Here is a 25442-nt window from a genome sequence, read left to right as displayed (position 1 = left end):
GACTAACTTATTGGGAACAAGGCACAGCCAGTAGGCCCACATTGCTGACGGCTTGAAGAATAGATCGTTTATCTTCGACAACCCGTCCACAATGTCCCTCAATCAAATAATCAAATTGTTAGTATAGAATAAAAAAGACCGCAAGAGGGTCTTTAAGGGACAAGGGCCTAAACAGGAACCCCTTCAAGACCTAAAGGGTTTACGCAGGGGGAAGAGTACACGACGATTTGTACGCCCTGTTGGATAAAGCCCAAAAGTCGTTGACAAAGGTTCAGTGCGGCCTGGACAACCAACCTGTGCTTAGTTCTCTACATGTTGTGCATGGCTCTTGGTTCTTGGTTTGGTCGAGCAATGGTTTGTAGAAAGTTTTATCTTGCCTTGGTTCAAAACGTTTACAAAGCCGTGGACAAGATCTACCAATAGCTGAAGTCTATCGAGGGTGAAACAAACAGTTATTGAGATGTACTTTACATGGTACATGAAGCTCATCAAAAATAAAGTCAATCTCATTGTTGCATTTTATCTGAAATCCTGACAGCTGTGTCTTCAAAACTTCTGCTTGCTCCAATGTCGTCAGGCTCAGAAGTCCGGTTAATCCTCTAGTATGTGGGCCAGAGATTGGTTGGCACTCACACACTGGCACAGCGGTGTGTCCACCACATCAAGTCTCTTTAACTGGGCTCGAAGACCACAGTGTCTAGCTTAACAAAGTATAAATCAGCTCATTTATATTCAGACCATGTTTTTGAGTCAGCATCCAATTCTTGGAAAACCGATCAAATTCAAGTTTGCTGACAAAGGTGTCGAATTGACACCATAACATTACGCTCAAAATCAGAACGATATCAAAATATTTTCACTACATAGTTGCCACGAGTTGATATAACAGGCAATTTATCAAGGAAATCCTTCCAACAAATTGTTTAAATTATGTAAATTACCCCACAAAATCAAAACGAAGTGATCGTCTGCTCGCTTTACAAAGGACAACGTCTGTCGAATGTCCCAAACAAGTGGTGGAGAATGACGATGTTGCATCGAGTTAGATAAGACAGCAAACTAGGCAGGCATGTGGTGATAATGATTGCCCAAATCAGTTCAGGCCTGCCCCCTTATTTACTCTTATTATCAGGGCCAGACATGGATCGAGGCTAATGGCCATGGCGGCCTTCATCTTTGGCCTTGAGTTGAAACCTCAATTTGCCCATAGCCCATAGCACCAGCCTTGTATCTGGGAGGAGCGTAACAACAGGGTAAACCTACAACCATCAATCCATCGCCGAGCCTCACCTAAATCCAAAAGTGAAACTGAGGCTGCGTCTTGACATCTTCCTCGGTTTCGGCTGCCGATACTTCTTGAACGAGAACAAACTTGCAACACGATGCATTTTGATTGGCTGAGAAACTAACGAATCATGGAGCTCGTATTCGCTGCATTATGGACCAGTCGTTCCTGCAAACAGACTTCCACTAACTTTTCGTTTGAAATAACTTGATGCATTACAGAAGTCGTCTAATTTCAAGGCATGTTGTCCTCACTGACTTCTATCGAGGAGACAGGTTTACCAAATCGGCTGAGGTTCCTCCACTTTTTCCCAGAATGCTACGCTGCAACATACACATTGCCAACACAAGACCATGTCATCCAATTCAATTTCACATAGAGAATCAAATAATTCCTAGAACAGATTTCTTCAAAATCAATAAATCTATCAGTTTGTATTTGTTTGGAAGTGCAATGGAGACACAACCCGAGGCCAGCTAGTCTATCAGCATAATAGGGCGTATAGAAAGGGTAGACAAGTGCAGTTCACTCTCCTTGCATCATCAATGATTCTGTACTTTCAGCACTGTTCAGTCAGTACCATAATGCAAGACACAGCTGATCCACGGAATCAACAGTCACACCACACTTCCACTGCATGAAGAAGTTTCAGCACAAAATATCAGAGTATCCCGGCAAGATAAGTCATCGCTATATGTCAAAACCATGGCTTTGTCTGTGACAGAATCATGGCACCTTAGATATTCACACGTAATCCTTGTTCCCTGCTGGTGAAAAAGGAGTCACTGGTCGACACGAAGAGTTCTTTCAAGCACAAAGTGAGCTAAAACATGTGAGTTATTACAGCAAGACTCGCTGTGAGATTCCGAGGCATGTTTCCATCTATGAAAGAATAATGATACCTCACATATTCTCCTGGCAAGAATCACCTGTTCCTATTGTTACTAAGATTACATAGGTGTGAGGGCTGAGGTAGAACATCTTGTACAGGCTTCATGCCAGCAAAGGCCTTGCACCGAGAACCCTCACAAGGTCTCAAAGAGACCTCAGAAAGGGTCTGCCGCAAGTTTGTCCACAACTCTTGATGCCAGTCTACACCATGCATTCACATCAGCCGGATAGGTCTGACGCCAGTCAGTACAGCCTTGGACACTCCCGAGGTCAGTCTCTGCAGGTTTTTGCAGGTCAACAAAGGTCTTCCGCCCAGAGTCCTCAGCAGTTTTCTATCAAGCTATCATCGACAGGGAGGCTGGGTTGTGTCTGCTTGGAGGCGTTGGCAGGTCTTCGCAGGGTTGCAAGACTCCAGGCCTGAAGGTATATCAGACCTCGTATCCAGAACTCATCATGGGCACACAAGTCTTGATACTTGCATCTAGGACTTTCATCCAGAGAACCTTTTTTGCAGCTACAGACTTCAACCACAGATCTGGTCTAATTCAAAGAGTTTCAAAGTCCATGCCCCAGTCTGTAAATGAGTTCAAAGAGAACTGGAGCCAACCAGCTTATTCTACATCCAAACTGCAGCTACATTGCGATACTGCCATATTAAACTCATACCCATCCCAACTGTTGCGTGGTTTAAAACTTGCATATATGTAATTCAACAGATGCTTTGTTGTGCCCAATCCATACAAATTCACTTGATGAGCTTGACCTCTATGTCATTAAGGTCAGGGTCACAACAGATGTTGCTTTCATGCTGAGAATCAGATGGCGAAGGAAACAGGTTGAGATTGAGCATACCATTGTTATTTACAGTTAATTGAGGTAAGGAGGGCGAGAGTGATATATTGAATACAGTGTCCACTGTGGTGAAGTCCAAGTCATCAACCTCTATTTCAGTCACCCCTATCAGTACTGCCAGCATCAACACTGAGCAGAAGAGAATCTGCTGCACCCTCGGCCCTCCCACCAAGGAGGTACTGATTCCCAACAACCATAGTGCGCACTGTGTTTGCAAGACAGGTGGCCAAACCAGGTCAGAAGCGAGCTTCAGGTATTCAATGGTTATTGAGTACTATGATTGGGTTCTATGATTTACAAATAAGATCAGGTGAAAGCTGTGTTTGAGCTTGTTCAACTCAACATGTGGTTGCAATAGGTGCTTGTTCTCTGAGATGGTATACTCCTGTAACTGACCCGAAAGAGGTCGTTAATGGTACCATTTGTTTCATCATTATGTTACTGTGGGGACTAATGGTACCATTCGTTTCATCATGATGTTACTCTGAGGCGAAACTCATTACTCACCGTTTCCTTATCCATGGCCGTGTCCCGTACGTAAAACTGTAACTCTTGCGGATCTTTTTCTTGTTCCCACTTCCACATAACAGGACATCCATCATTATATAGAATACTCCACAAGTTTCAGAGTTTAATCAAAGCAATGTTTTATACTCCACAATCTCATGACTAGTTTGTAGAATAGCACCACAAATCCAAAGATTACAGTCTCAATGTCAGAATTCTATTTCACAAGTTGTTCCATTTTGATTCAGTTCTACAATGTTATTTTCAAAGTCTTCACTCCAGGGTCAATGACAGAAGTGCCTCTCCATCTCTGCTTCACTGTGAAATCCTACAAATCAGATGTCAAGGTCAATTCTACCAGAAGTGATCTCGACCTCAAAGTGACCAGAAGCATCAAACTCACAGCATGGTCTCAACCAGAATACACCAGATCTAAGATACAAACTCATCAAATACCAATGAAAACAATCGAAGGTTTTAGATGGGGCATCTCAAGATATTAGCTCCTAATGTAGAGGGAAATTGTATCAATGTATCTGTCTTAAAGAACTGCTCATTTGGTATGAGACTGTTCAACTGGAAACCACAGACATTTGCTGCTTTCACCCTTTGTTTCACAACACCGGCTGCATGCGTACATCCATCAATATATTGGCTCGAGTGTAGCATGAATGAATGAATTATACACACAAGTAACATTACTCATTCAGCCCACACAATGGCCTACAGGAAATATGAAAAGCCAATTAAAATCACTTCAATCGAGACATCTGCACAGACGATCAATACCGCAGATGGAGTAAAGTGTATCAACACAACTCATGGATGTAGGCAGACAAGTGAGTGCCAGACTGTGAGCATACAGCTCCTGTATGTTAGAGACACCTCTGGTATTGAAGACTCGACTCTGTCTGGCAGCCATCTATACTTGTTAATATAGTTTTGTAAAGCTGACAGCCAAAGGCCAAACATAAGCACACAGTTAGGGATTACTGAAGGGGATACGTCCAAAATATGATGAATTTTTGGTTGTCCTGAAAGATTCAATCACCCTCATCCATCAATGAACATGAGTTGTGACCAACTTTGATCCCGAAGCCTCAACAGGATCAAACACAACTCAGAGGGAGCCAGGGTTCCAACTTCTCCCAACGCTGCTAAGCTCTGCCGCAGAAACGTTTGGTGCAGTCTGTCATCTGTGACAGACATTCATGTAAATCGCCGAGTATCCTCACTCCAATTCAGCAATATGATTATTCCTCCAGTCCACAGGGAAAGAAGAACGAGTGTGAACATCAAACAATTAATCCCTGGGCCCCACACACCTTGAATCAGAGAGGTACTAAAACAAGCAATCCTTTAGTCATCGTGCTGAAGAGATCTTCCTTTCTTTTGGAAGACTAGAAGACGGCCCTACAGACGGATAATGATAACCGGAACGACAGTGACCACTCAAACCATATAACCAAGCTAATAACAATCACTTTACCCACAACTCCTCACATTCCAGAACAACCTGTGGTATCTTCCATCACACACACCTTCCTATCAGAAACTGAAACAGAACCTCCTTGTTAAACGTAAACTATCCTGAGTAAAGATGCCTGCTGCATAGAGTGCAGCGTCAGAAATAACATCAGCGATCCCAAACGGAGTCTCAAATAAACAGAATGAGTAGACTGGTAGGGACTGGCATCAACACTTGCCGAGTCAGAAAGATCAAGCTGAGTTCATTTAGCCGAAAAACTTTCCACGAAAAGCAACTGCTTATGTCGACATCTGTTCTGGAAGAGTAGAGTCCAAAGAAGCAGTATAACTTGTAATGGCCTATGCTCTGGGTCACAGTTTCAGTCTGACGCCAATCTGGAGCCTCTGCTCCGCACAGCCTTGAGAATGCTCCACAGTAGCTGCATCCCTGAAGCCAATCCCCACTCTCAGTCAGTACACGCAGCAGACTACCATCCCTGTCACAGGACAAGTCAAGAGTAAGCTCCACTGGAAATCGGAGGAGCAATCTTTGGCAGACCAAGCACACCCCATCAACTACATCTGACTCAATATCAGCCAAAGCTGCCAAGAAAATCGACCACCGAGATTTTTTAACTCAAACCTTGCTATCAAAATGCAATCTCGATATGACCCAATCCATCTTGAAAATCCTGAATTGATTCCCAAAGCAGACATTCAATCCGCAACAAGTGAGTCACAATGATCCAGTTTCTGTGAAAAACGGCTTTTCTGGCAGAGGAGATTCTCTTTTGAACAAAAACGGCTCATCTCCGTTCTTCAGTTACTGAGCTCCCAGATGAGTCAGCAAATTGATAAAGACAGAAAAGTCACAACCAAATCCCTTGTCAGAAACTGTAAGACACTGCATCACTGCGAGCATAAGCTTATAGCATGATGCTGCACAATGACCCTTTTCCCAACACCACAAACACTCTGTACCTTACAGGAGTGCCACCAGTTCATACTCCAAGACCCTGAAGAGTTAGATCAGTTAGATCTGGAGAGTGACATGAATACCATGGGTAACTCTTGGCAGGAACAGGAGAGGATCACCATAGAAAGGTGCTGGAATGTTGGTGGTGACAAAAGTTCTCAGAGGAGCAAAGGACCAGAAGTAAGGTAGTATCCTTGAATGTAAAGCAAAAGATCTTGAATCCCAAGAACACGTCATTTGAAAATGAAACAGCGGTATGCAGCTGAGAAGAGTAGCTGGATCCCGAAATACAAGTCTACTGATCCAAGTAAAGAGACATGCCGAGATGTACACTGAAGTCCAAGTGATTGCTTGACACTTGAGAGTTCCAAATGTTCTCTGCTCTGAAGTAGAAACACATCATGAGTCAGTGCGAGTGATGTTAAACTACTCGTGCGGATACAGACGGGCTCACTCAAAAATGGTAATTCCACCTCAGATATTGACGTCCCCAGATGAGTCAACGTCAGAAATCCACACTCAAGTTATCCTTCTTTGCTGAGAACTCTTCATCAAGACAATGCTGTTCAAGAGCAAAAAATGAAAAGTGTCTCCAATCAGAACATACCATAGTCACAACAAAATGGGCTGCCATACTTGGCCACCAATGGTCTCGAGCTCAGCATTTCTGAACATACTTTCGCTACAACAAAATGGGACACAATACGATAGAGTGTAGAGGGAAGGAAAGGCAACTCCTCATTGGAACGCACTCCGGGGAACTCTCTATCTCTCAATCAACGATGCTGCACCTCAACCACTGAAGTGGAACATCAGCAGAACGCCCCTCATTACTCAAGCACTAATTAACACAAATGTAATTAGTGCACCCAGCAGACTGATCAATTATGCTAACAGATCTTGTCTTGCATGTTGCATCCCATCAGGACAACATCGTTCAGTAAAACACTGTCTTTTTGTATAACGCGTTCTTTGCATGGCAAGTACCAATGCTTTGTGATGGCTTCTCCACTGTCTTGTCAACAGCTGGCATCACTGAGCACTGTGGATGATAAAAGAGGTAACCCAAGTACCTAGAGGGAATGGAAGTTTCAGGCAAGCAGAGCAAACTCTCAATCTCCATTGCTCAGCTGGTGTAATACAACTGAGCTCACCGGAAACCACTTTGAAATGAGCAAGACTGGCACAATTTGAAGAGAAGCCTTGGGGATCAACAGAGGAACCATCAATGGGCAGTTGTTTCGAATAGGTATCAAGAACCAAGAATGAAGTGGATTGCAGAAGAATAAGCAGAGATCAGCTGAGATTTAGAAAGCACAGTTGTACGGCAACCACAGCATTCATGATGTATGCTGCCAACTTGCTAGCAGAACCAATGTCACCAACACTACCAACAGCATTGTACCAGCACGAGAACACAGAAAATCTATAACTTACCACTGCATTCATTGAGAGCTACAGTAGAATGTGCACATGAAACATTGTAAATATCAGATTACAACATCCATATGTCACGAGTTTGGATAAAACTCGAGCATAATCCAATTGAGAATGATGGATTGAATGGCAAGAGACAACACAACTAAGATCAAGAAGATGAATGGATGATGATTCCCAAACTAAAAGAGAACATAGACTGCACAATGCCAACTGCAGTCCTTTCCAAAACAGATTGGGCTCAGAAACTTTCAAACATATTGCCAGCAGATACCTTGAATATCACAGCAAATGACAGGCTACCAAAAAACGTCAGATTCCCAATTCTAATCCAGCAAACCTGACTGAATGAGATCACTCATACCACCAACGCAGAACCATTTGGCCCAAAAAACACTGCTGACATCACAAAGAAGATCACAACACAAAAAATCGGTATCCTCCAGCACAAGTTGGAGATCCTGGACAATACACAAGTGGGTGGGAGATACACAATGTATGGCCTCGTTTTTCTCAAGTGGGATCTCAAACCTGCACGTTTCTATAGCGATCAGCTGTTTTCCTCATGTCGCACACATAACAGCTACAAAGGATTATTTATGTTGACATTTCAAGAACTGAAGTAGCCATGTTTATGAATAGCCAGGTTGCATGACTCTGGTTGTGAGAAAGCCCTGGTGTATGTAGCATCAACACATAATGAAGGGATGATTACAATGTAACAACAGGGAGACACCTCCAATGGTACAGACATGTTGTCTGCCTAGAAGATAGCTGGCTCCGCATCACACAAGAGACCCCAGCAGTACTGGAAGAAGTGTCTGGGGAGCTGAGAGAGTTGGACTGGGATGCAGGACTGTTGGTGTGTCGGTGGAGATCTTGAAGAACCTGCTTTAGCCATCCACAAATTGGTCAAAGGCCTACACAATAACATGTCAGAGAAGGAGATCCCAAGTGCACGGACAGTGAGATGACACGCTTCTCGTGTGATGATGGAACTTTGTTCTGCAGACACCAGTGCCCACCACAACCCATAGATCCATTGCAGTAATGATCCTTTCAGTGGAAGAGGTAGCACCAAACTCACTTTTGATGCTCCAGAATGCAAGCACCTGATCTCAATATCAATTCTCCGGGCAAAGATGTTGAGAAATAATCCACAGGTAGGCTTACTGGGCTCTGATACATCAACATAAACAACAGTGAACTTCAAGCCACAAACTAGGACTTAAGCCGGTTCCAGATGAACATAGTAGGACTAGTGAAAATCCATCAGGCGTCTCAAATGGTACCGGTGTGTGAATTGAACACCGGTATTATCCAGTGTTATCCATGTGCCAAGCACTGTATCCCAAGTTCACGGCCACATGTCTCCTACAGGCCTGACACATTAGTGCCAGCAAAACACTCCCTCCCACTCCAACACATGCTACAGCACACAGGTTCCCATTGATCCCTACTGACCATTACAAAAGCCATCTTGGATTGATTCCAGAATCAGCCAATACCAGTCAGTTCATAAAGCAAACAAGATGTAAAACATAACATTTGTGCCGATTACAAAATGTGAAATCAGAAATCAATATACTAAGCAGTGGATTCGATTTTCTGTGCAATATTGTGATTGGCAATCATTATGTAAGGTACAAATACATTATCAACCTTTTGACCTATTCAGACTGCCATCATTAGTTGCTGAGACCATCTCATCTACACAGACATACTAGATTCAGCAAGCGGTAAGGTTTTTTGCTCAATTCACGCAATAGTGTAATTGACTGGGATGATGTCGACTGTTGTTTCTTTGTGGCAAATACTCGGGTTATTAACCTTCTGACCGAGAATCATGTTGCTTTACACAGAAGTCATCATGATTTTACAATTATTTCTGCTGGACAGAATCTCTAATCCCACTCGTCAGTTACACAGCAACCAGATTGGAAGAGGACACACAGTTTGAAAAATCGTAATATTGAGATTTCAGATGAAGAATTTGTTCGATTTTATCTGCCACAAATGAGATTGGTTGCCATGGTTTTAGCAAATACTGATCAAATACAATTGATTGATGACCCTGGTTCCCCGATGAAAAATGTGCAAGAAGAGTGAGTCTACATGTTCAAGGCGCTGGTGCCATCGGTAATTGGAAAGACGCACTGGGGTTAGATGGGCTTGGAGATCATTGTCAGATCATGTCAATGCCAGCAAGTCCAAATCTAGAGCCACGGTTCCAGGATGGCTGACTACCATATGTCAGCCTAAGGAGTTGATCGTTGGAGAGACTGACCCTACAGCACCTGGGATTTGCCACCAAGGAAATCGCAGACGGTCATGGCAACTATCAACACTATCACCAAATGTCCTGCAATGCAACTCAGTCCCACAGCATAGACTGCTCATAATCAATGCGACCAACTGACAATCGCTGTCGCAGCAGATTTCTCATGACAATGTGGGACATCAACTTGCAGTCAATGACAAAACATATGTTACTTGCTAACTGCCTCAAGAGGTGTTGTGTTATAGCTGCATGAACCTCATCACTTCTCACATGACCCTGAGATGATGAGCCACTTTCACATGTGCAGGGATTCAGTGGAAAATCACATTTGAAGCTCAAACTTTCCATAGATTTGCACAAGCTGAGAGATACACTATGAGCAGTCAATGACGACTCATTCTATTTGCCGAGAGACCCGGGATGTTGTCACTATTTGCTTAATCATGATAACGAGGATAATTGGTATAAATCTCATCACCCGTGGTTCCAGAGATAATGACGGTAATTTCAATCACCCGTGGCTTGCATCCACATTTGCAGTTATCAATTAAGGACTTCTAATCATGTGATCTTAACTAAGGATCATGGCCACAGAGACGGGGTGAACTGTGGCTGAACTTAGGAAAGGGGCACAAGTCAAAGAAGGCAACATCTCCAGCAGTGGTGGAACTTGATTCTGTACACCCAGTTGAAGAAATCTGACAAAACCTGGTGGAGACATGCAAAATATAGTCTCTATATCTTACACACTGAACAAAGAGAACTGAGATCTATCCATTGTATCCAGGAAGTTCAAAGTCACGCAAAGTATGATCCGTGTGTCTGTACGAGAAATTGATAACCCTCCACAAGTATGAATGTCCGTAACTTAACCAGATCATCAAACTGTACCATCAGGCTTTACAAAACATCCTAAATGAACAAATTCATTCCAGATAGTCGCTGTTTAACATCAAGGCATCATAGTCCACGTTGTAGAACCGTGTCCCTCGTGAGACTGTCCATGCATCTGTAGTTGCCACACAATCATGTTTCCCAACATGTGTAACTTACATCAAACTGCTTCAGAAGTGCTGTGTAAACCTAGATATCATAAACGCTATCAAGTCCACTTGATACGCTGATATGAATTGTTGGGTTGCGGACCCAACACAACTGTTAGTCCAGGAGTCAAATTGAGGTCAAGAGTTTGTTTTGAAAACAAAAAGCAGTCAAAACGATTAAAGGGGTTGTTCTCCAAGTGGGGTACCCTGGAACTGAGTTAGTGGAGTGGCCACACATCATCGAGTAATGAGGTCAGGTACTGTTGATTTTGACTTCACGTTGGCCACCACAGGGCTTACCCCATAAACAGCCAACACTTCCCCTATAACACAGCTCCATCACTTGGGGCCCAAGTCAGGAATGTGGTGGAGTATATTGCTGAGATAGAATGCCATCGCAATACTTTGCCATGACGAAAACACTGCAACAGAAACACTTGGTAAATCACGAAGAGTAATTAAATTCTAAAACTGATACTTACAGCGTGAGAAAACAGCCGCCGATGCCGCATCTACATAAAAGATGTAGATGCTCTGTTGACATCGCGGGTAACAAGGACACCTCGTCACCCAGTGCTCCGCCACCCTCGCTCACCGCCACCTTGACACAGGTAATCCACGGCCATAGCGAAAATATTCCAAAGTTTCCGGAATGAAACGAAATGCGGTGGGCAGATGCATGTATTCCCTAAGTTCTAGATGCCACCAAGTCATATTCTGTAACATTCTCCTCAACATGACAAGTCAGAAGTCTTAGGCATCTTTAAATTCCATGTGGTATGTAGTTAATCAAAAATATTCCTCATTTTTTACAACTGATCTAAGATAACGATACACTTCTATTCGTCCCCTTTGATTCGAGTTTAAAAGTGGCTTACATTTTCGAGAAATGAAGCGTTTCCGAAAAAAGCATGTGTCTCCATCAATGCTGTACCAGTCTGAAGTTCATGATATCTTTACATTATTCCACAACTGAATGATCCATGTTTAAGAAACGAAATTCACCTGTAACACAGAAGCCTAATTGAAGGTGGGAATCTCCAGAGACACCTGTTTCTACAACTAGAATGGTTCCAAGATTAGCTCAAGGCGCATCGCATCGAGAGGCCCTGTTTGAACTTTCAACAACTAAGCTCTCAACAGCTTCTGATTAGCTGAACTTACTACAGAAGTGGCTACCAAAGTGGACCACTTGGGATTGATTTAGTATCACTTGGAATGGTGAGAACGTAAGATGATGAATCTCAGCACCTTCCAATGCTGCAATGCTGACCATGATAGTTTTAGCCTGATGCTACGATTGCCAACACCTTGAATAAAACTAGTTTAGAGATGATCAGGAGAAACCGACGTCAAAGACAAGTCAAGGAAACTAGCACTTCAATCCAAGATCACGAAAATCGAAACCACAGTTCCTTCCCCCTCGAAATAGCTACCAAAGATGATTTCTGTAGAACAGTGAGCACCTGTTGAGGAGCCCAGAGCATCCAATGTTGTGTTGTAAGGAATTATCCAATGCTATTCCTTTGAAGAGAGGTCTTGCAATGGCAAGGTGGTTGAAGCGGTCAGCGAAACATCATTCAAACAACCTGACTCTGTAATTTGCCACAGGCACAAGACACCAGAAATGTAAGAGCATGTGGATCCAACTCAGACTAGATATTCTCATCCATTTTCGAGAGTAAAGCTCAACTAGAGTAGCACCGGCAAGTTCAAAGAAGTGTGGAGGGAACATCACAAGACACACCACACCAGAGCAAAGAGTACGTGGAACCACTTCAAGATTAGTTTGAATCCCATCCACTTTTGAAAGAAGCAGCTTGTGTTCTCACCCAGTCGAGCCAAGCTAGGAGAAGTGTAGGGTGGAGTATCCTTCAACTGTGTATCCTGCTGCCGCAAGCACAAGACACCAGAGCACAGAGAATGCAGTATGAACACACACTAGCAATACTATTGAAAAAGATCCAAGTAAATATTTACAATGCTACAGAACAAATAACACATTTTTTTATTATCCGAATCTGACATATCCAGTTAACTATATTGCTATATGATCCCTGCAGCCACATCCATGACATTCCTCTACTCCACTGGCAACCCTCCTCTGACCTTAACTGCTTCCCACCTCATCTCACTCAATAATCCAACAACAAACCCTGGTATTGATAAAACTACCATTTATCCAATCATATTTGTCCCAATCACACGGACATCGAACCCTGTCCCGCTAGCCGATGAAGTCACCGTTTTCAAAAGTACAGCAATTACAGTAGATTGGCTCAAGTGTGGCCGCCACCCGTTGCCGTGGAGTGTACATGTTGTCATGGTGATTACTTCCCTCTTGAGTGTTGAGGGTGCTAGTGGACATCAGTGGGTAGCTATCCCTTGTGGCGTAACATAGTCTGACTACCATCCCAGGTTATTCAAAGGACAGATGGAATCTGCTGGTTCACTTTCACTATAAAACTGAGTGCCATCTCTCATCAGGTTAGCATATAGGAATTGCTTCAAGGAAGATGCTTTTGGGCTTGGAGAAGTAGGTGTGGACCCATAACAACGGCCTCCATCTGATACTCTCCAATCTTTCACCCAATAACCCACCCTTCAATGAGCAAGATTCTTCTTCCAAACTTACAACAGAAGCAGACAATCTGCAGCATCACCATGGAAACTCAGCCCAATGAGAATCCCAAGGTCGATGCTCCATTAGCCGCGGTAACAAATGTCCAATAACAGCAGAAAAACGTTACCAATGTGAGGAGATTAGGAAAGAAGATATATGTGTGACATCCAGGGGGCCCTTTTGGCAACAATGGCTCTTTCAGAAGAAGGAACCAAGGCTTAGAGTTACTGCACACTGGTCTTGTCAACGGCAGCCATTCCATAGGCAGGTAAAGCTGTGAGTCCAATAGTTTGACATGCTGGTCATGTAGCTAATATTACTTACCAGGCTCCTGTGTCGCAAAGCGACCAACAACAGCTCTCTAGATGAGAAAAAGAGTGCCACTGATCGATTTAGAACTCTTGATTGGACTCGAGGGTACTGGAAATTGATAAAGCAAGAGGTGTGGGGAGCTTGACTGGCGGGGAAGATATAGCTAAAGGCTATTGGTTTGATCAACCTCAGCATTTGGTGCAAATGATCCTACCCCTTCCACCAGCAAGGAACGTAGCCTATTAAGAACCTCATCTTCAGATACAAATACATGGCTGCGAGATTGCAACACAACACATGCATCCCACAAGTTGCTTTAGCGTGTGGTTGAATTGTCTTGCCTCTAGAGAAGTCGCCTCCAAGTACAATCACTCAGGAACCACTGCAAAGTAGTCACATCACCTTGGGATGACAATCGCAATGATGAAAGTGACTGCCGCCTTCATGAAGCTGCTTGAAATGCTGTAGGTTCTCAAGAGCCATCTAACACAATGGTCCTTTCCCATTCTATCAGAACTTTGTGATCATTATTCCCGAACAAAATGCTCGCTTCATTCTGCATTCATTGCAACTGACTGCTGTTCAGTATGCTATGCTTACTTCAACAGCCATCAAATGAAACGGACTGCTACTTTCTTTCCCCACTCCCATAGACAACATGCCATCTCGACGAACAAGGCAATATTTCACAGCTTTTGATCAGGGGATACAAATGCCATGTCCAAACGGGTCAGCTTTCCTGAAGCTGTTCTGTCTGCCGTGCAGTCCCTGGACTACAGTGGCTGGATTTGATTCTTGAGGTTTCTTCTCATAGACTGTCTTGCCATCCAAGGCTGACCAGGGACGTCTATCCTGGTTCGTGTTCCGTCTCTAAGACTGGTTGCCTGTCAAGGCTGTGGAGGCCGTCTCCATCACTTTCCAACAGATAATTGAATCTCATATCTAGAGAAGGTACAAATTGAATCCTGTAAACCTGCTTGAAGTTCTCAAATTCTATTTGAGACATATTTGCCAAGCTAACCAAAATATGGTTAGAATTAGAGCGAGGGGGTTTGCCTGGTCCCACAGAAGTTTCGTCATCATCGAAGGTGATTGCGTAAGGACATCACCACTCAAGAGACGACTTCAGGCTAACCTTCTTCCATTGGCGTCATCAAATTGTTCAAATTTGTGTCAGATTTCAAGACATTATGGAACATGTAGACATGAGTTGCAGTTATGGTGTCATGATGAGGGCGAAGTACATCATTTAGATCAGCACCATTCCTCAATGAAGTGGAAAGTTCATGAATAACACAAGTCTTCCACAATTATACAAATTTCACCTGAAAAAACCTATTGACGTCACTTTGTCCCAGACACACTGTATCATGGCAACAAATATCCATTTGCCATGATCGCTGCAAGCGAAACAACAATCTCTTCACTGTGTTCCCACATACAGACACTTTTTACCCTTCCTGGTCATTCCTGACCATCCCTTTCCTTAAAAACAGATAAATGAGATACCCATCCCTTCCTTCCTCCGCTAGTAGACCTGCCAACTTTAAAGAATCAATGTTGACCAACGCTAAGATGACCTGGAGTCCAAACATGGTCATCAACGTAGACAGCCCACACACTCCCAAAGGAGTGCTGCGGCAAACAGAGGATAAACATCCACTCACTAAGCTTTGAACAGTGTCTTTGATCTCTAACAAGATAAATAAGCCAAACATCACAGAGGTAAGCTACATCGGATGTACTTCTATTTCCCGTTCTTCTATTGACACTTTCTTCAAGGTCTTCTAGATGTTTTCCCCCTCAGTACCAAACGTCATCTCCACATCACCTGTGCTTGCTGTTCTCTTGATAATACCACTTATTATGGACCTGTCCATTTCCTCCCCACTCGGCACCCCCATCAGTGTTGTTTTTTCTTTTATCACTTATATCCACAGTAATATCAACTACTAACACTGAGTGACCAGTGACCTTTTCAGCGGCTTCTTGCATAAAGGTTTCAGAAGAAAGGCTTCTTTATATAATCTGAACCCTTTCTTCAGGGTGAGGTTTCTTCATGAAACCAGCCTCTTTTCCGAGGTCATCGACAGCCATAAGGCATTAAGCTCACATTTTTGCTTTCAACTTGTTCAAGATTTTGAAAGTACCACTTACTGAAGGAACTGCTTTTGAACCTTGACCATCTAGGATAGAGAACTGTAACTGACAACTGATGGAATCCATCCATCCACTTTAGAATAATGTTAGAGATTTCGGTCATTACGGAAATGAGAATCTTTACCTATTTCCGAACCACCACAGTTTACAATGTCCATTACCATGATAATGGTGTGGTTTGTTGGCGGACAGAGCAGCAGCTAATGTCCCCTGGTGATGTAGCTTTATTGATGCCCCATTTGTGGCAACACGTTGCTTGTTATGGATAATTCATTCCAATTTATCTTGTTTTGTCTTTGCCACGGTTAATAAAGGGCAGCCTTCCATCATCTGTCCATGAACTTCTGAGAGTGGATTATTTTGCTGCCAAGAATCAACTGTGCCATGTATGTTTACTGCCCATTTGTGAGAACACGTATCAGATCATTTTTCCAATCGCGTTTCGTCTTTGGCACCAATTACGAAGGATAGACATCCATGGTAGGTGGGCACAGAGTGGCCTCTTCTTTACCAGGGGATTCAAATGACAGGTAGCTTTATTAGTGGAGCAGTTGCGGTCACACCCTGCTTGTTATGGATGATTTGTACAATTTATGGTGTTTTGTCTTCAGCACCAGTTACGAAGGATCGACTTCCACGCTTGGTGAACAGAAACACATCAAGCAACTGATGCAGGTCAGTGGCTTACTAAGGGCAACACATGTTGGACAGGAAATACAGGATGCCAGGGCCTGTCACCTCCAGTGATATCAAGGAAACATGCAATGAGAACACCAAGACGCTAGACCAAACTATACAAAAGTAAAACAACCTGAGAGCTGTCGGAGAATTTCGAACGACTCGGAGTCCAATCTAGAGAGAACATCACTGTTCTCCAACAGAACAACCACGCTAAGGATTCATCAATGCTCCCTTTTCAGAGACAAAACTACCAGAAGAACACCCTCAAAGAAACCACTGTTTGCCTCAAACAAAACACTCACCACAAGCAGGAGCCTCTCAACGATCTGAAAGAATTACCTCGGCTGCTCCGAGCTACATCATCCAGCATCATGTACAGCACATCATAACGATCCTGGCCTCTCCTCCATCGTTGCAACAACTGGCTTAGGAGGATTCCCACCGAGCACAGGCAACCCTTCCAAGCCCTTCCACAGCCAGCAAATCCTCTCAATAATCTGAAAGCACAACCTCAGCTGCCCCGAGCATCTTGATCCAGTCTCATGTACAGTATATCATAACGATCCTTGCCTCCGGCAACAACTGGCTTAGGAGATGAGCAGTCAATGACTTCGTTTCACATCGAGCACTTTTACAGATAATCCTTCAAGCACAGCCACTGAATTGTCATCAATACTGCTACTACACAGCCACAGACCTTTGCTATTAAAGCACATCCATCGCATCCGTACTGCTTCTCTGTCACAGCTGTATTTGTATGAGCCTTCGGAGCACAATGATTCGATCGTCGTGTAACGTTGATAGCGGATCTTTCCACACCGTACATGTAGCTCACAGTACATGAGAATGAGAATCACTGCTACTCCATAACTGTAGTTACTGTCCAAACAGATCTAGCAAGACAGATCCTTTGAAGCACAACAACTAAATCATTTACTGCTCCAATGTCACAGCTGTGGTCCTTCATCCAGTGTTCTTGTACTGTGCATCATAGCCATCTTCACTGCCACTCCATCTGCAACGACGGTCCCCCAGCGAACGACAGCAGGGATAGCCGTGTAGTGTCTTCTAACATAACAAATGACCTTGCGTAAATCCCGTAACTCATACTGACAAATCAGATAAAACTGCTAATTTATCGACAAACAAGCAGAATTAAAATCATATGGTTGAGACTGAAATTAAGGCAGATCAGATCATAGCAAGATTTGATTCATGATTGTCGGGCTAATCAGCATATGAAACAATATCGATATGTGATGAAAACATTTTGATGATGAAAATGTATGTGTAATTTCACACTTCCACAATATTAACACCAATTGGGAAGATTTTGCGAGTCTGTGATCAATTCTGGGGAGATAGTTATAAGCGAATATTGCCAAGCGGGTCTCCGCCGAGACTGATACTATGTTGCTATGGCAACCATGGAAGCTGACTCTCATTCCGAATTTCCCCCAATCTACATATATACATGTACATGGTAGTGATAGAATGCTGATAGTGAGGGTAACGAAGGACTTGTATAAGTAATGTGTGTCCTTTACTGAGAGGTAAAACATGTACAGTGGAACGCCAGGTAACGCGACCACCCCGCTATGGCGACCAAGAATGGCCAGGTAACACGACCATTCAACCTCAGTCCCATGAGTGGTCGTGTTATTGGGGTTCCACTGTATAACAATCACTTCGGAGAAATATCCATTTGTTGATCGGTTTTCTTGGCCGTGTCAAGTGATCTGTAGGTTCATCCACATTCATGGGTATCAAGGGGCTGCTCCTAATGCACTTGAATCTGACTGCCAACACATTGCAGCGACAAGACCAAGGTCCACCCCCACCCCCCAAACCACAAGTCAACTACTCTCCATTCATTCAAGGCACCAATGGCTCAATGCTATTGAGTGACACTGACATGCACACTAAATCAATATTGGCTGTCAACGAAAAGTAATTTCCGCCGAACGTGCAAAACACATCAGACGGAAAATTGTTGCGTTGCCATCAATGCGTTGTTCGTAACCTGGATCAACAGATTAACTGATTTGGTCATCAGGAAAACTGATGTCAGGGGTCACACTAACCAATGAAAACTGAGCAACCAAAAAGATCTGGGATGGCGGAAGTTGTTCTGCGATAATAAATGAATAGCAAAATGAAAATCGAACAGCTTTTCTATGGACTGGTCATCAGAAAATTGATGTCAGGGGTCACAAAAGCCGATAAAAACTGAGCAAGGAAAGAAGCGGAAGGGCGCTTGATGATGAGAGAAGAACCAAGTGGCAATCTAATATAATGGATATGGGCTGGTAGGCGGATAGAGAAGAGTCATTGCAACTAGGACAACTTGAAATTAAGTTTTAAGATGTTGCCCAGCTTTCTGGTCATGGCGGCAGGGGGGTTGGGGGGATATCCTGTTTGTCCTCTACAGCATGTCTGTTGCCGACCCTTGGTGGCCCTGTGATAATCCCACACATTCAAAAGGAATGCTCATTGATATGGAAAGGGTTAAGACCAATGAGAACCAGTCTGAATGTAAATACATCTGTACATACACTTCCATCCACCCTATTGATCGGATTGCTTCAATCAACAGAGGCCGTCTGCTCCACAGGTCACATGACCTGGCCTCAATGACGCCATCTGCAAAGCAAGATCTCTAACCATCCAACCTACTGCCAATGTTGGTATCGTAATCCTTGTTTGGTGTCCATATGGAACCAGGATTGTTGAACTCGAGAAACAATGCAAAACCTGAAGGCCTCAGTGCCGGGAAATGGGTTTCCTGAGCCACTTTGATGAAGTTGTGATGGTCTAATGGTAGGTCCTGAATTCTCACCTGGGCCATTCGGGCTAAACACCCAGGCTCTCTAGGTCCGATGGATGGGACAGTAAGCCTTGGTCTCCAGGTCCGATGGATGGGACAGTAAGCCTTCGTCTCCAGGTCCGATGGATTGGACAGTAAGCCTTCGTCTCAAGGTCCGATGGATTGGACAGTAAGCCTTCGTCTCTAGGTCTGATGGATTGGACAGTAAGCCTTGGTCTCTAGGTCCGATGGATTGGACAGTAAGCCTTGGTCTCTAGGTCCGATGGATTGGACAGCAAGCCTTGGTCTCTAGGTCCGATGGATTGGACAGTAAGCCTTGGTCTCTAGGTCCGATGGATTGGACAGTAAGCCTTCGTCTCTAGGTCCGATGGATTGGACAGTAAGCCTTGGTCTCTAGGTCCGATGGATTGGACAGCAAGCCTTGGTCTCTAGGTCCGATGGATTGGACAGTAAGCCTTGGTCTCTAGGTCCGATGGATGGGACAGTAAGCCTTGGTCTCTAGGTCCGATGGATTGGACAGTAAGCCTTCGTCTCTAGGTCCGATGGATTGGACAGTAAGCCTTGGTCTCTAGGTCCGATGGATTGGACAGTAAGCCTTGGTCTCTAGGTCCGATGGATTGGACAGTAAGCCTTGGTCTCTAGGTCCGATGGATTGGACAGTAAGCCTTGGTCTCTAGGTCCGATGGATTGGACAGTAAGCCTTGGTCTCTAGGTCCGATGGATGGGACAGTAAGCCTTGGTCTCTAGGTCCGATGGATTGGACAGTAAGCCTTCGTCTCTAGGTCCGATGGATTGGACAGTAAGCCTTGGTCTCTAGGTCCGATGGATTGGACAGTAAGCCTTGGTCTCTAGGTCCGATGGATTGGACAGTAAGCCTTGGTCTCTAGGTCCGATGGATTGGACAGTAAGCCTTGGTCTCTAGGTCCGATGGATTGGACAGTAAGCCTTCGTCTCCAGGTCCGATGGATGGGACAGTAAGCCTTCGTCTCCAGGTCCGATGGATTGGACAGTAAGCCTTCGTCTCCAGGTCCGATGGATTGGACAGTAAGCCTTGGTCTCTAGGTCCGATGGATTGGACAGTAAGCCTTGGTCTCTAGGTCCGATGGATTGGACAGTAAGCCTTGGTCTCTAGGTCCGATGGATTGGACAGTAAGCCTTGGTCTCTAGGTCCGATGGATTGGACAGTAAGCCTTGGTCTCTAGGTCCGATGGATTGGACAGTAAGCCTTGGTCTCTAGGTCCGATGGATGGGACAGTAAGCCTTGGTCTCTAGGTCCGATGGATTGGACAGTAAGCCTTGGTCTCTAGGTCCGATGGATGGGACAGTAAGCCTTGGTCTCTAGGTCCGATGGATTGGACAGTAAGCCTTGGTCTATTGGTCTGATGGATTGGACAGTAAGCCTTGGTCTCTAGGTCCGATGGATTGGACAGTAAGCCTTGGTCTATTGGTCTGATGGATTGGACAGTAAGCCTTGGTCTCTAGGTCCGATGGATTGGACAGTAAGCCTTGGTCTATTGGTCTGATGGATTGGACAGTAAGCCTTGGTCTCTAGGTCCGATGGATGGGACAGTAAGCCTTGGTCTATTGGTCTGATGGATTGGACAGTAAGCCTTGGTCTCTAGGTCCGATGGATTGGACAGTAAGCCTTGGTCTCTAGGTCCGATGGATTGGACAGTAAGCCTTGGTCTCCAGGTCCGATGGATTGGACAGTAAGCCTTGGTCTCTAGGTCCGATGGATTGGACAGTAAGCCTTCGTCTCCAGGTCCGATGGATTGGACAGTAAGCCTTGGTCTATTGGTCCGATGGATTGGACAGTAAGCCTTGGTCTCTAGGTCCGATGGATTGGACAGTAAGCCTTGGTCTCTAGGTCCGATGGATTGGACAGTAAGCCTTGGTCTCTAGGTCCGATGGATTGGACAGTAAGCCTTGGTCTCTAGGTCCGATGGATTGGACAGTAAGCCTTGGTCTCTAGGTCCGATGGATGGGACAGTAAGCCTTGGTCTCTAGGTCCGATGGATTGGACAGTAAGCCTTGGTCTCTAGGTCCGATGGATGGGACAGTAAGCCTTGGTCTCTAGGTCCGATGGATTGGACAGTAAGCCTTGGTCTCTAGGTCCGATGGATGGGACAGTAAGCCTTGGTCTCTAGGTCCGATGGATTGGACAGTAAGCCTTGGTCTCTAGGTCCGATGGATTGGACAGTAAGCCTTGGTCTCTAGGTCCGATGGATGGGACAGTAAGCCTTGGTCTCTAGGTCCGATGGATGGGACAGTAAGCCTTGGTCTCTAGGTCCGATGGATTGGAGAGTAAACCTTCGTCTCTAGGTCCGATGGATTGGACAGTAAGCCTTGGTCTCTAGGTCCGATGGATTGGAGAGTAAACCTTCGTCTCTAGGTCCGATGGATTGGACAGTAAGCCTTCGTCTCTAGGTCCGATGGATTGGACAGCAAGCCTTCATCTCTAGGTCCGATGGATTGGACAGTAAGCCTTCGTCTCTAGGTCCGATGGATGGGACAGTAAGCCTTGGTCTCTAGGTCCGATGGATGGGACAGTAAGCCTTCGTCTCTAGGTCCGATGGATGGGACAGTAAGCCTTCGTCTCTAGGTCCGATGGATGGGACAGTAAGCCTTGGCCTTTGCATCTGGTGCCTATGCCAGGGCAACTAAAAGACCTCGCACTGGTGGACAGTAGCCCATAGAGGACCCCCACTTCTAACAAACGCACAGGCCAACAGGCTAACTAATGCCTCTCCTCTACCATAACCACTCACCTGACAGCGCCAGCTCCTGTGATACAATCTGAGCAGATGATGAACGCCACAATGCATGGCATGATGGGATACGTGATGAGAGCTTGGTGACCGCAAGTCGACCTCAATCAGTCATCACATCCATTGGTGTTAATCCTGGTGATAATCCTCATTAATCCCCATTGAGCAATTAATCCAAGAAACGAGAGTAAGTCAGTGATTCATTGAACTGATGTTAAAACGCTGATAATATCTGTGATAACTGCGGTCTAGTAAACGACCTGAGATAATGAATGAAGGCTCCCAACTAGATTGGCGTAAAACACTGGATTGGCGTAAAAACTCTTAATGATGATGATGAGACCCTAACCATCTCAACCGGGAAAGCATTGAGATTTCTGTTGAGGATAGACCCAGGATGAGGAGGAATTCTACTCTGTATGACAGTCAATCAGTGAATCACAAATCACTTGGTGGTAAATGTGAAGCGTTCAGCACCGACAGAGTGAGAGACAAACTGACCACCTCTCCTTGAGAAGTTCTAGCTGCGCGTGTATGGAAAGTTACAATTAAACACTGTCCGTTTTAGAAAATTATTTACTGGTAATGGCAACGTATCCTAATTGGTTATCGCATTGATTCTACCATAGTCCACACACAACCTGATCTATACACTGCCTCTGCCAACCAAATCTCGTCCATCCTCGTGTACAGATACCAACGCATCAATCCTTGCCTCCACTGATGCCACAAGGGACCATGATTATCTATCTACCACTGTCTCATCTACACAGCTAGCGTTAAAGCATTAACTCCCTCAAACTTTGATGCAGCTTTCTATCTTGACGATTAAATCGGCGTCTTTGTCGATGAGACTTTCATACCAACACAATCCTTGCCTCCACTGATACAACAAGGAACCACACGACGACTGTCTCCACATGTGTACAGCTATCGTTAAATCAGCATTAACTCCCTCGCAGTTGGTATCGAAGTAGCTGGAAGGTTCGGGGAGGAGTTGACCCAAATCGATAGTATTTGTCCTTGAGAAGAGGTTTTCTTCAGAAAGCAGAAGTATCAATCAGTAGAATGTTGTCTTTCACACTTTGACATCCATCAAACAGTAAAACATCTACAAGGCCCATATGTTGACGGCAGCTGACTCCTACTTCCACCGTGTTTCCTTCCTGCCACTGTTCTCGATGACCACAAGTCCTTGGGTATTCAACATGCATACACTGACATCTCACAACCTTCACCAAGTTTCAGCGCACCCATGAATACTAAGTTGGTAATTCAAGTAACTCTTGACATGGAAATTTACATAGTGTCCAACAGTGCTGGACAGTTTTTGATACAGAGGTCGGCAGGCAGCCGTTAATAAACTGCTGTAGTTGGCAATTATAGATATCAATGACCGACAAAGATTCCGAGTATCCCGTTCCTTACCGAATTGTAATTGTAACTGTACAGCATCACTGTGTATATTTTCCTCTCAAATGTAATGAATGAAATCAAGCCTCTTTCCAATAAATCTCCGACAAGCTGTCACTAAAGGTCCTCCTTGTATGTCATGCACATCCAATAGAACAAACAATCACAGGTTATCACCAGAACTATGGAGCTATTATATGGTACCATCAGATAGTGATCATCAAGATCTTCCTAATGAATGGTCATGTCAATAGGTTTACTAATGGTACCATCTGAAAGTACCTTTACAGAATGGTCAGATGGAGAGATTTGGACACATCAGCCATCCATTCATTCGTTTCCTGACTTGAGTTCTACACCGTACAGAAATGAGAAAACACAAGCACATCAAACCATCCTCTGTATTCCTGATGTGATATTTGAAGATTTAACATACATGAATCACTGAGGCAAAATCAATAGAAAAGAAGGCTCCATCTCTGTCTTAAACTCCCGGCTGATTCCTTGACATTTGATGACAAACACTTTGCCCGTTTGACGTCACTGCCACTGAGCCTCCGACGTGGACCTGCTCTACAAGGTCACCATTGATTTTTGAAGTCTTTACCGAGATAACTATCCTTCAGCTTCATGTTACCATTGATGGCATGTTTGGTGTAGTCAGCATGGCAAATACCTAGCAGTAGCGGAACCCAAACCATCTTCAGTCAATCCTCTTAGTTCCCTTCCTATACTACTCACTCTTTATACGTCAATTATACCCAAATATTCCTCCTTCGAATGAGACACGTCAAACAAATCTGTCAACCCTGCATCGTTTACTATGTTTGTGGTACACGACCAAAATACACCATCAATCTGCCGCATCTTGGGATTTCTGTCTGTCTATTAATCAGCCATGTTCAGGTCCCTCCTGATGAGTAATCATGTCCCTTGTGAGACCGTATCATGTGTGTCCTTGAAAATCAATCAATCCCGTCTTCTAGGTTGTCCGGATATATCACAGAGGAACTAGCTTGATTTGATTACATAATCAACCCGGACGAGTTATCGATGTAGGATCAGCATATTTGGGACAAGAGGTTTCAAGAAGCAGCGAGCCACAGTCCAGCCAGTCATCAACCAGTATACTCATGATCCTTGTCCTCAAGGACACAGGGTATAACACACAGGAACTAGCTTGATGTAATTATGTATCAACTCGTGTGGGTCACAGGAGGAAGAGAGGGAGGATGATAAGATTATCTTACAAGGGTTGCCATTTATTCCAGATAAATCGCCATAGGGATGACTTATTCTTAAGTTCAAAATTCTGAAAAATTTTCAGAGCCAAAATTTTTTTCGGCTGATGATGTTAAAAATTCCACGCTACCGGGGTGGTCGCTGACCGGGGTTCCACTGTAACTGTTTTATCTTACATTCAACAGCAGTGTATTACCACCAGTCACACACTGCTACTCTCAGTGGAAACCTCACATCAGCATGTATCGGGTAGATTTTCGATGGAACATCATCTCCATCTATCTGGAATGGCTGAAACTGAAATCCTAGTGTAGCCGTGCATGCAGCCTCAATCCTGGTAGACAAAGACATACAGATACAAAGCCGTTTTAACCCTTTCAGCTCAAGGGGGAGTGTGACCTAAAATCACCCCAATATTTTTAAAAATTAGATTAAAAAGAACTACCATATTTCATTGTCGAATGATCTAAGCTGGAGTATTCAAGCAATATTTGAGGCAGAAAACACACTGAATGTTTTTGAGTTTATATTTTTTATTCATTACTCAGGATGTTCTGATCATGGTATCAGTGTCCACTCCCCCTCAAATTTGAAAATGCATTTAGTCTCATCATCAAATACCTCAAAAGTGATGCTTATTCATGGAACTATCCATACTTTAAAGGGAGGCTATGACT

The 25442-nt window shown here is 44.2% G+C and overlaps 1 protein-coding gene across 11 annotated transcripts in view; it reads right to left on the bottom strand.

The window, feature by feature from the left end:
- Positions 1-25442, bottom strand: part of LOC135502535 (uncharacterized) — a 64400-nt gene that overhangs the window by 25794 nt on the left and 13164 nt on the right. For 7 of the 11 annotated variants that reach the window (XM_064795463.1, XM_064795462.1, XM_064795473.1 and 4 more), the window contains exon 1: positions 1291-2802. The exons of 2 other annotated variants lie outside the window; for them this stretch is intronic. In XM_064795463.1, the coding sequence (XP_064651533.1) occupies positions 1291-1388 (98 nt within the window). In that variant the 5' untranslated portion in view covers positions 1389-2802. Of the gene's footprint in view, positions 1-1290; positions 2803-3535; positions 3854-5024; positions 5137-11221; positions 11700-25442 lie in introns of those variants that run through there. 2 more of the 11 variants (XM_064795464.1, XM_064795468.1) reach the window with 2 other exon arrangements.

Source organism: Lineus longissimus, chromosome 18 (genome assembly GCF_910592395.1).
Source record: "Lineus longissimus chromosome 18, tnLinLong1.2, whole genome shotgun sequence".
NCBI lineage: Eukaryota > Metazoa > Nemertea > Pilidiophora > Heteronemertea > Lineidae > Lineus > Lineus longissimus.
This window is presented reverse-complemented; position numbering and strand designations above follow the sequence as displayed.